Below are 13,964 nucleotides of genomic sequence, written 5' to 3' on the forward strand. Positions count from 1 at the left end.
CCCCAGAACTTTCCATCTAGTCAGGTGCCACTTTGTGTTTTTATACACCAGTGAATCCAAGTCTATGAGCTTCTGTGAGTAGAAATAGAAGAAAGAAGAAGAGTTAAGTTTAATTTCTAGCTCTTCCCATACTGAGAATTCCCCAGAAAGGAAACTTAATCCAGAGGCCTTCTCAGACTGGACAAATAGACAGTAAATTAGTTTCGCATGATGGTTTATTAAAAAAAAAAAAAAAAAAAGCTTTGTGTATACAGCAGATTCTTAATGGATTGAGCAGAGGGATGGATAAGGTTCCAGCATGGTCAGTAGGAAAGGACCAGGAGCCCAAATCTCTGAGGAAAAGGAAGAATACGGAGTGTCATCATCACAACTGCACCTCAGTCACACACAGGGCAACCTGGTGAGTTAAGCTCTGCTTAACCCACAAAAGACAAAATAATCGGCAAAAAATGACATTATGGAAGATCCTTCCTTTCATTTATGTCACTGTTCTGTTTCTTTTGTCAAGAAGAACAATGAGCTGGATGGGAGTTGCATGTCATTCAGAAAGAACAGCTGGAAGAATACAGTTTATTGCCAGTGAAAGTGAAGTCAGCAACTTTTTTTTTTGTTTTTTTTTTTTGTGGTCAGTTTCTCTTGCTTTTCGTGGCAGAGCAGCGCCTCGGGCAACACCTTTGTAAAATGCTTTGCATTTATATGCCCTTGAGGTGAAGGTCCTCCTCACCTCCCCCAAAGCAGGGAAAAAAAAAAAAAAATCCTCGCTACTCTTTCCATCTCTTCTTTTCCTCACTGTCCTCCCCCCCACCTCATTCCTCCCTTTCTCTGCATTCCTCCTGTCACGGGGCTGACAGACACTCGTCATCAGCAGGTACTCTGGCCCAGATGGATCAGGTTTCCCAGTTGCCAGGGGATTGTGCTGCATGTGCATTTTTATGGCTTAGTGCTGCACAGTTGGAAGTTTTCAGTGCAACTCTGATGTGCTGCCATGCCAGATAACCATTATGACAGATTCTAACTCCTCAGCCAGCTGAAGACAAACTCTTGTGTGACATTTGCACTCAAACCGTAACCTGAGGTTGTTTTATCTGCTGAATGGGAGGACCGAGATGTTTGAAAAATAAAAATAAATAAACTAATTATTAGAAACTAGTAATTTCATTTAGATACTCGGTTCAATTTTAGATGAACTGTTACACTGTAACTGCTTTGTTTTTTTTGCTAGAGCTGCATGTCTAGAGATCCTGTTTTAGAGAGTTGATTGTCCACCTTTCCCCACCACTGAAATATTTAATTGCCATAAACATTCTGGAAAGATGTTTAAGATGGTATCCCTTATTTTGTCAGTCGGGTGAAGTTCTTGTTCATAAAAATAACCTGATGCTTCCTTCATTAAAATTGCTACAGGTGTTCATGTATCTTCATGTATTGCCTAACTTTTTCTGTGATTTTGAGGCAAATGCAATTTGGTGCTAGATTTGTGTCCTCCACAGAATCAGTTTTAGCAGCTTTGGGGACCTGTCCTTCATTGCATTGCCCTCATCAGATGAAAATTTGTCTAAGATTTCTCTAATACTTTGCAAATACCTGCAAATGTTTATATCCTAACACAGTAAACAAAGACTGGTAACATGGTGGATCTTAAAATGTTAAACATCAGCATGTTTGCATTGTCATTGTTAGCATTTGCTGAAAGCACTGCTGTGGAGAGAGCCTCGAGTGTGGCAAGAGACCCTCGTTGAATAATTAGTAAAGCTATATTTGTGATTGAAAAATCATTTTTCCGCTGAATGAATATTGTGATAAGCCACAGCAAGTTTCAGGGCTACATTATTACTTCAACCCCTGGAGATAAATGGGAAAGTGGGACAGACAAGAAGCATAGCTGTGAGTGAAAAATACTGTTAAAAGTACAGTCCTGTTTCTTCATAAACCTTTAATTTTGCTGAGTTATACTCTTAAATGTATAATTGTTGTTCACATACCTATCATCCATGTCTGACTCTGCCTGTTAAATGGATAATAATTTGATCCCAGATGACTTGAGACAAATGTTAATCTGTGTAATATTTGGTCTGTCTTGAAGCGCCTTTGTTAATTTTGTTTTGTGTCTCCTGGCAGATGTGGATGAGTGCTCAGAAGGCAACGGTGGCTGTCAACAGATTTGCGTCAACATGATGGGCAGCTATGAGTGCCGCTGCAGAGAGGGCTTCCTCCTGAGTGACAACCAGCATACCTGTATCCAAAGGCCAAAAGGTCTCTCTCACACACACATACACACACACACACACACACACACACACGATTTGAGGATTTGGGGGAAAATAACAATAAACATATTGTTCAGTAGTGAAGCATGCATATAGGTTGGATGTTACCATATGTGGTGGCCCCTAATTTTAAGTGTGAGGTTGAGGTGTTTTTCATGAGAAAGGAATTGGCCCTGACAGGCCTAAGTGGGGGGAAAAAAAGGTAAGTCAAAGTCTGACGGGGTTAAAAGAAGAAGGGATAAATCTCTTTTTGCTTTTTACCCACCCTTTCAAATTGAACCAATCTAGTGCCTGGCAGCTTTTTAAGATATCTGTGGTATGAGAGTGGCTTACGGGGGACTGTGAGCAGAGAAAACAATTAAAGGTGTAGCCTGGGGCTGACACACCTCTTGTTTATAGAGCGTTCCTGTGGGTTGGAAACTGAAGAAGATGAGCCAACCTCCTCTGAGGCTTAGTTACCAAACTCAGGGGCACTGTGGACATACATACATTTACAACAAGATTGCGCTGTATTAAACAAAGTAAGCCTCTCTTTGCAGTTATAGCAAAACTCAGAGCAGTGTATTTTTCTTTGACCTCCACACTTTACTGCCTATGCACAGATTAACATGGGGAATGTTCACACACTGGTTTAGCTGACAGCCCAACAACTGGTTTAACTAAGTTAAGGTTTTACTGACCAAACAAGTCAAAAGAAGCACCACTTTTTGACTTCCTGGGTAAAAAATATAGGTTCTCAAATCTATTCTTTGTTGACCACCCTGCCCCTGCAAAGTAACTTCTGATGCAAAGTTCAGCCAGTTACATGAAACACATACCTATATTTCAGGGCTATTTATCCAGCTGTTTGCAGATTCTTTAGCTCTGCCAAATTGGGCTAGGTCTGTGTTAGATCTTTTCTCTCGCTTCCTGGGGTTTGCAACGGCACCTTTCATTCTGAAGGCGCAGACAGCATGTCCAGCAGGGTCGGTGACCTCCTCGTTCCTGTTCTGTCTCTTGTAAGATGACTGCTTTTGCTGGGAGTCATTAGATTGTGCTGTTCCTAATTTCCCTGGATGGCGAAATGAGGATTTTGGAAGTCTGGTTTATGAGATCGGTCTGGCTTAGTGAACTGTCAATGTTTACATTTCATAAACTTAGTGTTTTTTGAGTGAAGTGAAAAGACAGATCATGTGTTTCAAAGGCCTACTACTACATCGATGCAGAAGCAGACGTGTGAGCGCCAGTCCGTTTCTGTCTATCTCCCCTTCTGTTTTGTTTATTCTTTCTTTCTTTGTAAATGCACCTAGTTCCTGTTGAGCTCCCATTTTGATATTAATATCATCTTTATTACTTACAGCTAAGACTCATTTGGATCAAGAGATTAAAGCTGCCATAAATCTACAGACTTCCTATACTGATCAGATAGACGCCTGGCCATTGTTTTGTTATTTGTGGAAGACAAAGAGACAGAACAACTACTCATCTGCTTATTATTACTGCTCTTATTACAACAGTATGTGGAAAATGAAATTGGTGAGGAAGTGAGTTTGCCTTGTTTTAGGACAAGAACCCTGCAGAATTTCAGCAAATATCACCCTGTTTGGTTACAGAAAAATTACACACAAGTGGCTCAGAAAAAAAAAAATCATTGAGAAAATGAAAGCTGATTTAATCACCCAGCCAAGCCAGTTTAAATGCAGCCCTCCATCCATTCAGCCAGCCCTTCTCTTAAAGAGCAAAGCCTGGGGTGCAGTTTGCTCATGAGCTTTATTGTTCTCATTAAAAAGACATCAGCTTTCCATTTCTTCCATTAATGGGTCAGGTGTTCCCTAGGTAACTTCTACTGGTTTTTCCAAGGACAGCAGAGAGCTGGTCACTGCAGTGCCTTTCACTATCGGTCTGTTTCCCCTGCTGGTAGCGAGCCCTTGTTAGCAGTGAGCCTGTGCCAATTAGGCAGCAGGGGTTTGCCAGCCTCTCAGCTAATGACAAGGCTGCTGCTGGCCTGTCTCTTATTAGACCTGCCCCTGCCCCCTCAGCAGGAATAACTATGACCAAGTGAAGGCTCCATCGTCTAGCTGTAACAGTTCATTTATTCTCCCCAAACATTTCTTCCAGTCAAGAAATAAAGCTTTTCAAAGGCCAGCCAAGGTGCTTAGTGGTTGATAGGAATGCCATTTAGGTCAAGAGGGCTCCGCTGCTCTGTGTTTGATTTATTATCTCTTTTATATAGGAGGATGACAGGGACATATGTGCGTGAGATGGGATCCAGCACATTGGAATTCAGGAATTTCAGTCTCAGTCAACCCGCACATCCATAATTTCAGTCTTGTTCATTTCTGAATATCCGGTATGGCAATTACCTTAAGTGTGCACTGATGGTTGCTTATGCAAGTCATATATAGTACCTTGTGTATTCAGTACATTTATCTTTAGTTCTGAATACATAAAATACACATGATTTGAAAGTTGACTCATTCACTGCTGTGAAATGAATGAGAGACAGTGCAGCTGAGGAAGCAAGTTGACCCGACACAAGTAAGCACAGCGATGCAAGTTTTAAAAAGAAAATGAATCTTCTGAATCCAACGTCTTGTCACTGCCAATCAATATGATGATGTAAATGTGGCCGGCTTTGTAAGGAAAGCTGCAGAATGGCAACAAGGAGTTTGAAAGTTCTCAGCAGTCTGATGATTATGTTCCAGAGTGTCTAAAGCTCATTGCGCTGAAAAATTTGATTACATGAGCCCCAAGGCTTTACTGTCACCTTTCACTGCTGAGGGAGCCTGTAATAGGCTGTTGCACTTAAGTCTTCAAAGTGCTCAATCAGAAACAGATGAACATACATTACCTCCAAGCAGAGTTTGCACTCAAGAAGAAAATGTATCATCCAAAAAGTGTCTTGTAATGGAAAAGTGATAGATGTTAAATATATATATATGGGTCATGTTTACACATTACTTTGCATTTCATGTTCAAACATGGTTATCAAAGTGGCATTTTCTTACCATATTAGAAAGAATAACTGCACATTTTCTTCCAAAATTGTTTCTCAGTCACCTGATTGATGATGCATATTTTTATTTCTTCTTCTCTACAGTAGACCTTTTCTTTCCAGGAAATATTTACTTTGCCAGTGAAAACATCTTCCTGTGTTTACAACTTTCATTAGCCTCCCAGAGGGGCTGCTGCCCCTTGCGCTGCTAATCTCTCTCTCTCACTCTTTCTTTCTCAAATTCAAATAGAAACACAATGAGCATAATTGCACACACACACACTTGCGTGCACAGGGACACAACTCAATAATTTCCAAACCTGACAGAGGCATATCCAGACATGTCCTCGTTTGACATTTAGAAGTAGAGCGTGGTATGTTGACCTCAGGAGCATTTCCTGTGCTGGTCAAAACAGCAACACAATAAAGAGTTTTCCAATAAATTTGATCAAATTCATAATATTCCTATCTTATTGTCAGTTAGTTTTGCACCACAGTTTTCCTCCAATTTGAAATGAGGCACAGAGTCCTTGAACCCTGTTTTATTGCTTTTCTGTTTACATAAATGGATAAAATAATCCATGTTCTTAAACTGTAATATCCTTTTATCAGACTGTTTCACATTTTAATTTCAGCAATGCACTGATAAAGGGCCAGTTTTCATTGTTCCTGTTATGCAGTGTTTCTTATTTAAGATTGCACAGAGAAATCTTAAATATCTTAAATATCTATTTGTATTTGTGAAAGGAGAGTTTGTATGTTTTTTAATATATGTTTATGTACCAGTGGTTGCCCCATTGTGCAGAAGCCGACATGGTTCTTTCATGATTCCTCTCTTGGATCTCAGTGGGTCTGCCTGCCTGTCTGTGCATTGGCCACAGAACTGTTTTTACAAGTGCAGAAGTCGCTGCTCCATTGCTTTGCAGCCCAACCGTATAACCAGGCTCTTTTCCTATTCTAGGGAAGTGGAGCAGAGACTTTTAGCTGCATAGATAAAGACATACAGGACCTTTTTTTGGTCCCTTTTGTCTTCTTCTTTCCTTTCTCCCCCTCTGTCTATTTCTTGTATTATCTCCCCACATCTTAGCTATTTGTCCAGACTTTCACAGGACCCATGCCCTTCCTCCCTCCCATCCCCACCCTTTAACAAATATACATCAGTGGCTTGAGCTTCAGCAAATGTTGGCTGCCTTGCCACCAAATTCTCTGAACCTCATTTGAGACGGGCATCCCTTTTGCTTGTGGGTTTGCTGAAGGCCATCTCTAAAGCTGGCCAGCCCAACTTGCTGCTGCGGACTGCCAGAGTGCCAGTGGGTTTTTTCCACTAACATTTGGCTATCATGGCTTTAACCAAAGGGCCAGACTAGGCACTGCAGAGACAGATGCCTTCTTCAGCTGCCTCTTGCTTTGATTTTGGAGAGAATGGGGCTTTGTAATAGCATACTGTATCTCATGCCTTTTGTATCTCTGTATCAAAGAAAGCCAGTAGCCTGGATGTGCTCTGCTGTGTTGTGTGTTCTGTTGGGAGGGTGCTTGGCTCCTTTGGGACTACAGAGTGAGGTGACCTTGATAGAATGTGGGAGGAGTGAAGGGGAGAGTGGCACATCCACAGCAGGTGCTGCACAACTGTCTGTGACACAGATGGGCCAACACTCACAAATGCATGTGCCACATGCATACATTATGCAAATACACCTGTGTGTCAATGCATCCACATACCTTAATGCATGCTCACATGCATACACGGACATACAGTTTCCACAATATATTTTCTATGCCACTGCTACTACAGACTATACAGAAGAAATCTAAGAGATTCTCAAGCATATTTAGCATGTTCTTATCTATTTTTGTCTTCTAAAGTCTGTAAATGTAACCGTTTTAGGTTATGTCCTTTTTTCCTCATATGGTTGCTTCATGCTTTGTATTATTCTAGGAGGAGAATATGCTAAGATGTGCAGCAACCACTCTTAGCAGTGACATATATCATTCCAGATGTCTGCTATCTTTTTCCATTTTCTGGTTGTTTATGCCTTTAGTGGCTCCTCTGGAAAAAAAAAAAAAAGGGAGTGAAATGAGAAGCCTCAACAAGGCCTTTGGGAGCTGCAGAAAATCAGAAACCCAAACAGTAGCACTTGGTTGGACTCTGTGCTTTTCGAGTCAGTGGGGAAGAGTTACTTCATTGACCGCCTCTCTGCCCCGTTGCTCTGTCTGACCATCTGCGTTGCGGCTCAGCCCAGCCCAGTCCGATTCTTTTCCCATTCTCCTTTCCATGCGCTGACATTTTTATCCTCCTATTAAAACTTTTAAGGGCCCATTATCTAAGAGGAAGGAATGTTGCTTTAATAGTGTGGTGGCTCCATCGCTAGGCCCCTTCTTTTCAGTTTGTATCCACCCAACACAAGCTTGTTGCTTAATGTTCTCCCCAAAGAGGGGACCGTCTCCCCTCTGATATGTATGACAGCAGCCCAGCAAGGACCATGAGCCCTCTTTTCACTGCCCTGGGGCACTCAGAGCAGACTATAAACCCTTGGCGTGCTTTCCACTACTTCATCTCCATTGTTTCAGTCTCCCCCACTACATGGTTTTCAGGTTTAAGAGAGCTTGCAGTGCTGTGGTGAAGAACTTGTGGCCTTTTTGAATCTTTTGTTTGAAGATCATAGAAGTTGGTATTTTAGTTGGATTTTTTTTTTTTTTTGGACTAAATTCTCATGTTGTGGTAAAGCTTATATCCTGCTGTCAAGAGTTTATTATTTTCTTTATACACAGGTTTTATCTAAAGCTGACTAATTTATTAAAGAGCTGGTCTGGGTTGTAAGAGGGCTGCAGAAATAGCTTGTTCATTTGTAGCTTACAGGCTATAGAATTACCTGTAATGTCTAAGCCAGCAAGCCACTGGCTTAGAAAGTGATTTGAGTGCCAGTCAGTCTCTCCACACAGCTATCCATTTAGACTGACCTGTCTGGTGGAGTTTCTATCATCAGTAAATCCTTAGCTTCCTTCACTATTCATTGTCCTGAACTGATGGTTTTCAGAAAGGCATCTTTTGAATGTGACCTGCACTTAATACTGTGTCCTGCAGGCATTGTGGCTGACCTCACATATTAAGCTGAAGTTCCTCTTACTGACAAACACATAAATCGATTCTGACTTTATCCTGGCGGATCATGCTGTAAGACTCCTGGAAATTAAGCATGATCTCACTGCATTAAGTCTTCTTGAAGTGTATCTACACTGTAGTAAGTCAATAAAACCATGGTGTATTCAATCCTTTTGGGGGGTGTGGTGTGGTTGGGTTCCCCATTTTTTTTTTTTGAGATTGAGACAATTTCTTTAAACTAATTGTTAATTGTTTCAGTTAAACAATCTAAACATTACAGCTCTCACCACACATCAGCTGCCGACAGCACCACATAGATAATAATAGCATGTTATTACATATTTACTCATTGTGCATTCAGTGTTGGTTTTAGAGCTGTTCCACTCCCGAATGGGATCCTACATGGGACTATTATTATTATTACGTACTGTCACAAGCACAAGCAAGGGGAAAAAACAGGCTGACTCTGTACACAGGCAACCTTGTATGAATTAAACAATAAGATAAGAGACGGTTATAATAATCAGCTGCTGGCTGTAGCTTAATTTTTATTACAGCGATTATACATTTCCCCCAATCCCTAGCTATCCGTTCAGCACAGATCTGCGGTTGTTTTTAGTGCATTACCTATTAGTGCTTGTACAGAGGTCACAACCTGTCCTAGTAGAAAAAAATTGTGGTTATTTTGTTTTCTTTAATTACTGTTTCCCTTTTTTTTTTTTTTTTTTTTTTTTTAAAGACGACAAAGTGAAGAAGCTTTGAAAATTCCCATCTTTTTTGAGTGAGATGAAAATCTGGATCCTCTTGAATGGCTCCTGCTCAGTTCCAACACTTTAAGCTTTATTTCCTGTCCAGGTTTCTGTCTAGAAAGTGGCCCGTTATAGTTTTTATTGCTTTCTATGTATAGAGTTATGTTTTATGGCTCAGCAGATTGTGTTAGTGGATGATGGCATGTATGATTTTTTTTTTCTTTTTAGTCATATTGTTTCTCTTCTTCACTTTCCTGTCCAACTCCATATAAAAGCATGTTTTTCTTTCTGCTTCCCATCATTTAGTAATGATAAAACTGGAGGCTTTTGGCAGCAAGTTAGAGGAAACTGCACATGGTGGATGATAGGTGGGTCGAGCCTGGAGAAAAGGGCCATTGTGTCAACACTTTGCCTTTTATTGGTCCTCAGAGAGTCGAAAGCCCAGGTTCTGGCCCCAATCTGACATGTTATTGATGGATGGGTCTGTAGTGTTGGGGTAAAGGGGCTGCATAAAAATGAAGGGAGAGTGAAGTGAGGTTTGGGATGCATAATACAACCTTAGTAAATAATCTTTTAGTCCATTTGGGAGTAGCTGGAAATTCAATTCTTTAAGTTCATAGAGGTATGCTTTTGGCTCTGGCCTCAGATAGACACAGTCAAGAAAAGGGACCATTGAATTCCATATCCTGCTTAAATAGCCACATGACTCACTGGGAAATTTGCAGTGCTTTAATGCTCATTCATGTTCACTTCGCTTAGTCCTGCCATGCCCTTTTCTTTTTGGCTCTGTGTTTGTTCAGTGTTGAGTCTCTGTGCTGCCGGGAAAGCTGTTGTTGCAGTTACTGTCTGACAGTTCACCCCGTCTGCCAGAACGCCAACAGCTCAGACAGGAAAGTCTGAGAGGATTGCATGACCTTGTGACACTTGTTGACAGACTTAAAGTGATGGACAGTATTTAACAAGGAGGTCAGAATTGCCTATCACATTCACATTGTCAGCTCCTTGAAGTAAAGAAAGACTCAGAATGGGTTCCTGACAACAGTCGTGAGTGGAAATGTGGCAATGTATAAAATAAGAGGGTACTTTTTTCTTTTTTTTCTTTCTTTTTGGACAAAACATCTGGAAAACAAAAAGGCATAATCAGAATAGGTTATTGTACTTAGGGACAGAAAAATTTAAAAACATGTTATGTCAAACTGAGAATGCTTTCTCTTTGTAACTTTTGAGGCAGGAACAAGGAGTTTATTACATGACAGCATATAGTTGTCAAGACACTACAATGAGTGTTCAGGAAGAGTGCACAAGGTTATATGTTCTTTACTAGGTGTTGACACTTACATGCACATATGCAAATGCTTCAATATATAGCAAAAAGTTGGCTAATTAAAAAAGTTAGACCTCCAAACACCCTTCAGTGTGACAGCAAATTTAATGAGACATTAATGGAGATGTCTTTTGCTCACTGCCTCCCTCTACACCAGAAAAGGGAAGGAAAAGGAAAGGAAAGGGATGGAGATCTGTTTGGTTTTTAATGAGCCTGAGAGCTGAGGTTTGTCACTGCATCTGCAGTGTAGGAAAGGTTTCACAAGGGATAAGTCAAATATCAGTCTTCTTCTGCAAAGATGTCAGTTTTATCAGAGTATGCAGCTAAAGCAGAGAGAGAGAGCACTGCAACATTTGTCTTATAATTTATGGCACGAGGGATGGAAATGTATGCTGGATGACTGTTGTGCCTGTTCATCAAGCATTTATACATCACACAGAAATGATGCATCATTGTGTGTCATGTCAAGTAAAGCTTTAAATGATGAAAGTCCTTTTTTCAGTGTCTTTTATTTTGTGTTGTATGAGAGGTTTTGTCATGTTCTTACTGAAGTGTTTGAACCTTGATGACTCATGAAAATGTGCACTTACACCCCTCCTTTAGTGCAATCCCTTTTGATCTCAGTCTCAACAGGGAGAATTTAACCAGGAAGGGTTTTTCATTGTGTTCTTTTCTTTATGGGGGATTACCTCAATTAAAATTACAGGTCTACGGGATCAGCTCCTGCTGGGAGTTTTATCCTTTCTGCAGGCAGCCTCCTTTTTATAGCCTGCATGTTTCAACAAGGACTCGAATCTTTGTAAAGGGGTAACTGGGCATATCAGTCACCACCAGTAGGCATATGAGGCACTGAAGGTTAGAATGTTCAAGGCATCTGTGAGGCTTTTCCAGCCCACTTATATTCTCTGTAATATCTACTTTAAAATCACACTTTAAACTTTGGTTTAGTGAACGGTCTTTGGCTTTAAAAACATTATGTCTATATTGCAGTTGTGATTAAATCTCTGTCTCCTGCTTTTGCTATTTCCTTCACAGTGCAACCAGATGGCTCAAAAAATGAGGGACCCACCTGTATGGACAAGAATCATGGGTGTGCACACATTTGTAGGGAAACGCAGAAGGGTGGCATCTCCTGCGAGTGTCGACCAGGATTCCAGCTTACACGTAACATGAAGGACTGCAAGTGTAAGTAATCTCAACATGAAGCATATTTAGTTGCTCGCTCCATAAATGATAGACATACACACACGTGTGTGTGCACACACAGACACAGAGATAGGGAAACGTGCCAGAAGGATGGTTTATAGACTCCTCATGAAAAGGTGATTGGGGTTGGAAACTAGCCGGTTATGGATAATTGCACTCATTCCACAAATGCCTTCCATCAGATTTGAAGTTGGCAACTGACATTTATGTTGCATTACCAAACCGTGACTAATCTTCGGAATAGTTCTTGTAAAGAAAAAAACATGTTTATCAGATGAGTAGCAATCATTTACACAACTGGGGCAAGTGTGTGGAGGTTACTCGAAGGGGACTGCTCTGACGGACAGCGCACACTTCCTGTTGCTGTGCAACCGAGATCATCCTGTCAGAGCTGGGGCCAGGGCTGATGGGGGATTTGTCTGTGTTTGGATAAGGATTGGAGAAGTGTTATTCTATAGTTTTTCTGTGACAGCCCAGGAAAAGGGCAAAAGGCGCTGGGATGGTAGGGTGCAGACAGGATGGCGGTAGAAGCCTAGGCTCGCTCGTGCTCTTTTTCACTCTGTCATCACAGGTGTGTTAAAAGTGCCAAACTTAATGCTCCCCTTGCCTGAACACAGAAACGTAGACCAGAAATTGTACTCTGCACCTTATTTATGTAACAGAGAGAGCTTATTCTGAGTATTTAAGAATTGTCATAACATGTGTACTGTTTTAATGACTTAAAGCTTTTATATATTTTGTAGAATAAATAAAAAAAAGGAATAAAATGATAATCCTCTGATTCACAGTGACTTGCAGTGAATGATTTCAGCTGCTTGCTCACTGAGTGTTGGTGAGTTTAAAAATGTGACCTTTTACAACTCCAGTATAGATATGTAGTCAGGAGGATAAAAGGATTAAGTGTGAGATATGAATTAATTAACCAAGAAGTGTGGTTTATTTAATTAACATGGATTCAGAACCTGAGGTGGCGAATATTTAAATCAATGCACGCTCCACTAGCATTATGTTGCACAGGTTTTGACATTAATCTAAGTCCAGCTGTACATAGCATTTAATAAACAAAGAAAATGTTGTTGGATATTTAGAGGTCGCATTATGCTCTTATTGCACTGCTATTATAGTTTTATTGTACTTATTGAGTCAAAATTACTGAGGTTAAACAACAATCATGGTAATAGCAACCACTTTTCTTGCATCTAATTTCAACCAGTTTTCAGCTCACCTCGAGAAACTCCATAGGAAACATTCCTCTATGGACATTATGCATCTTTGAAGAGGGCTGAACTGAGCCTGCAGTATTTACGTCATAGAGCATATGGCCCAGAGAGTGTGTGTGTGTGCTAGATTGTCCCATCCAAATGTGCATTTTTTTCCATGTCATACCATCTCTTCCCCCTATTTCCTCTCACCTCTTTGCTGACTTTCAAATGAATAACTGAGAGTGTGCATAATCCTCAAAGTACCATTTGTGTTAACTATGTGTCCTTTCACAGTGACGTGCAACTACGGTAATGGGGGCTGCCAGCACATCTGCGAGGAGACAGACCACGGCCCCAAGTGTTCTTGCCACATGAAGTTTGTCCTGCACAGCGATGGAAAGACTTGTGTAGGTGAGTCATCTCACCCCGATGCAACTACCAAAGGCGAGGAATAATAGCTTTTGAATGAGAAAATGTAAAACTACAAATGATTAGCTTGGCACCCAATTTCCCACAGCAAATTTAATTAACGTTTGAAATTAGTTTTATGTGATAAAATGCAAGTTGAGAAACAGGCCTCATTAAAATAACTGTATCCCTGAGCCTTTTCTCTTGATCTGTGACATGCAAGGACAAAAGGCTACCACCCACTGTGCTTTTCCCTCTCCTACTGCTGCTCCAGTAACCTCTCAGTCCCTGCATCTGCCTTGGCTTCTCCTGTGCCTTTTCCTCTGTTTTTCTCAGCCATGTCAGACACACACCTTCTATTAGCACTTGGGTCATTTCCTCCACTGCTTCCCATTGGGGATTAACTCAAATGCCTGACCTAACCTTCCACTGGCATTTATCAGTGTTTGCCTCAGTTGACTTATGTTGAGTAAAAATCATTCAGCTACTCAGGCATATTGAACTGTTGTGAAGGGCAGTTTTAAATCAGATAGGAGCTGTGAGTGCAGAAGAGTCAAAGCACAGGTCTTTATAAACGTATATTTAGCGTAGCCATGCAGAAATGCACAGATTTTTCATCGGCAGTCTTACCTGCTTATTTAACCGAAGTGTCATTAATAGCTTCTGTTTACATTACAAACCCATTTACAGCAATTTAGCCTGTACTTAGTGACCTGGGTTTGTAATGGGAGCAT

At 40.8% G+C, this 13,964-nt stretch overlaps 1 protein-coding gene across 2 annotated transcripts in view; it reads left to right on the plus strand.

Moving 5' to 3' along the window:
* Positions 1-13,964, plus strand: part of scube3 (signal peptide, CUB domain, EGF-like 3) — a 75,564-nt gene that overhangs the window by 30,268 nt on the left and 31,332 nt on the right. For both annotated transcript variants that reach the window (XM_030733703.1, XM_030733704.1), the window contains exons 4-6: positions 2,119-2,253; positions 11,450-11,599; positions 13,117-13,233. In XM_030733703.1, coding sequence (XP_030589563.1) covers positions 2,119-2,253; positions 11,450-11,599; positions 13,117-13,233 — 402 coding nt within the window. The remainder of the gene's footprint in view (positions 1-2,118; positions 2,254-11,449; positions 11,600-13,116; positions 13,234-13,964) is intronic.

Source organism: Archocentrus centrarchus, chromosome 7 (genome assembly GCF_007364275.1).
Source record: "Archocentrus centrarchus isolate MPI-CPG fArcCen1 chromosome 7, fArcCen1, whole genome shotgun sequence".
NCBI lineage: Eukaryota > Metazoa > Chordata > Actinopteri > Cichliformes > Cichlidae > Archocentrus > Archocentrus centrarchus.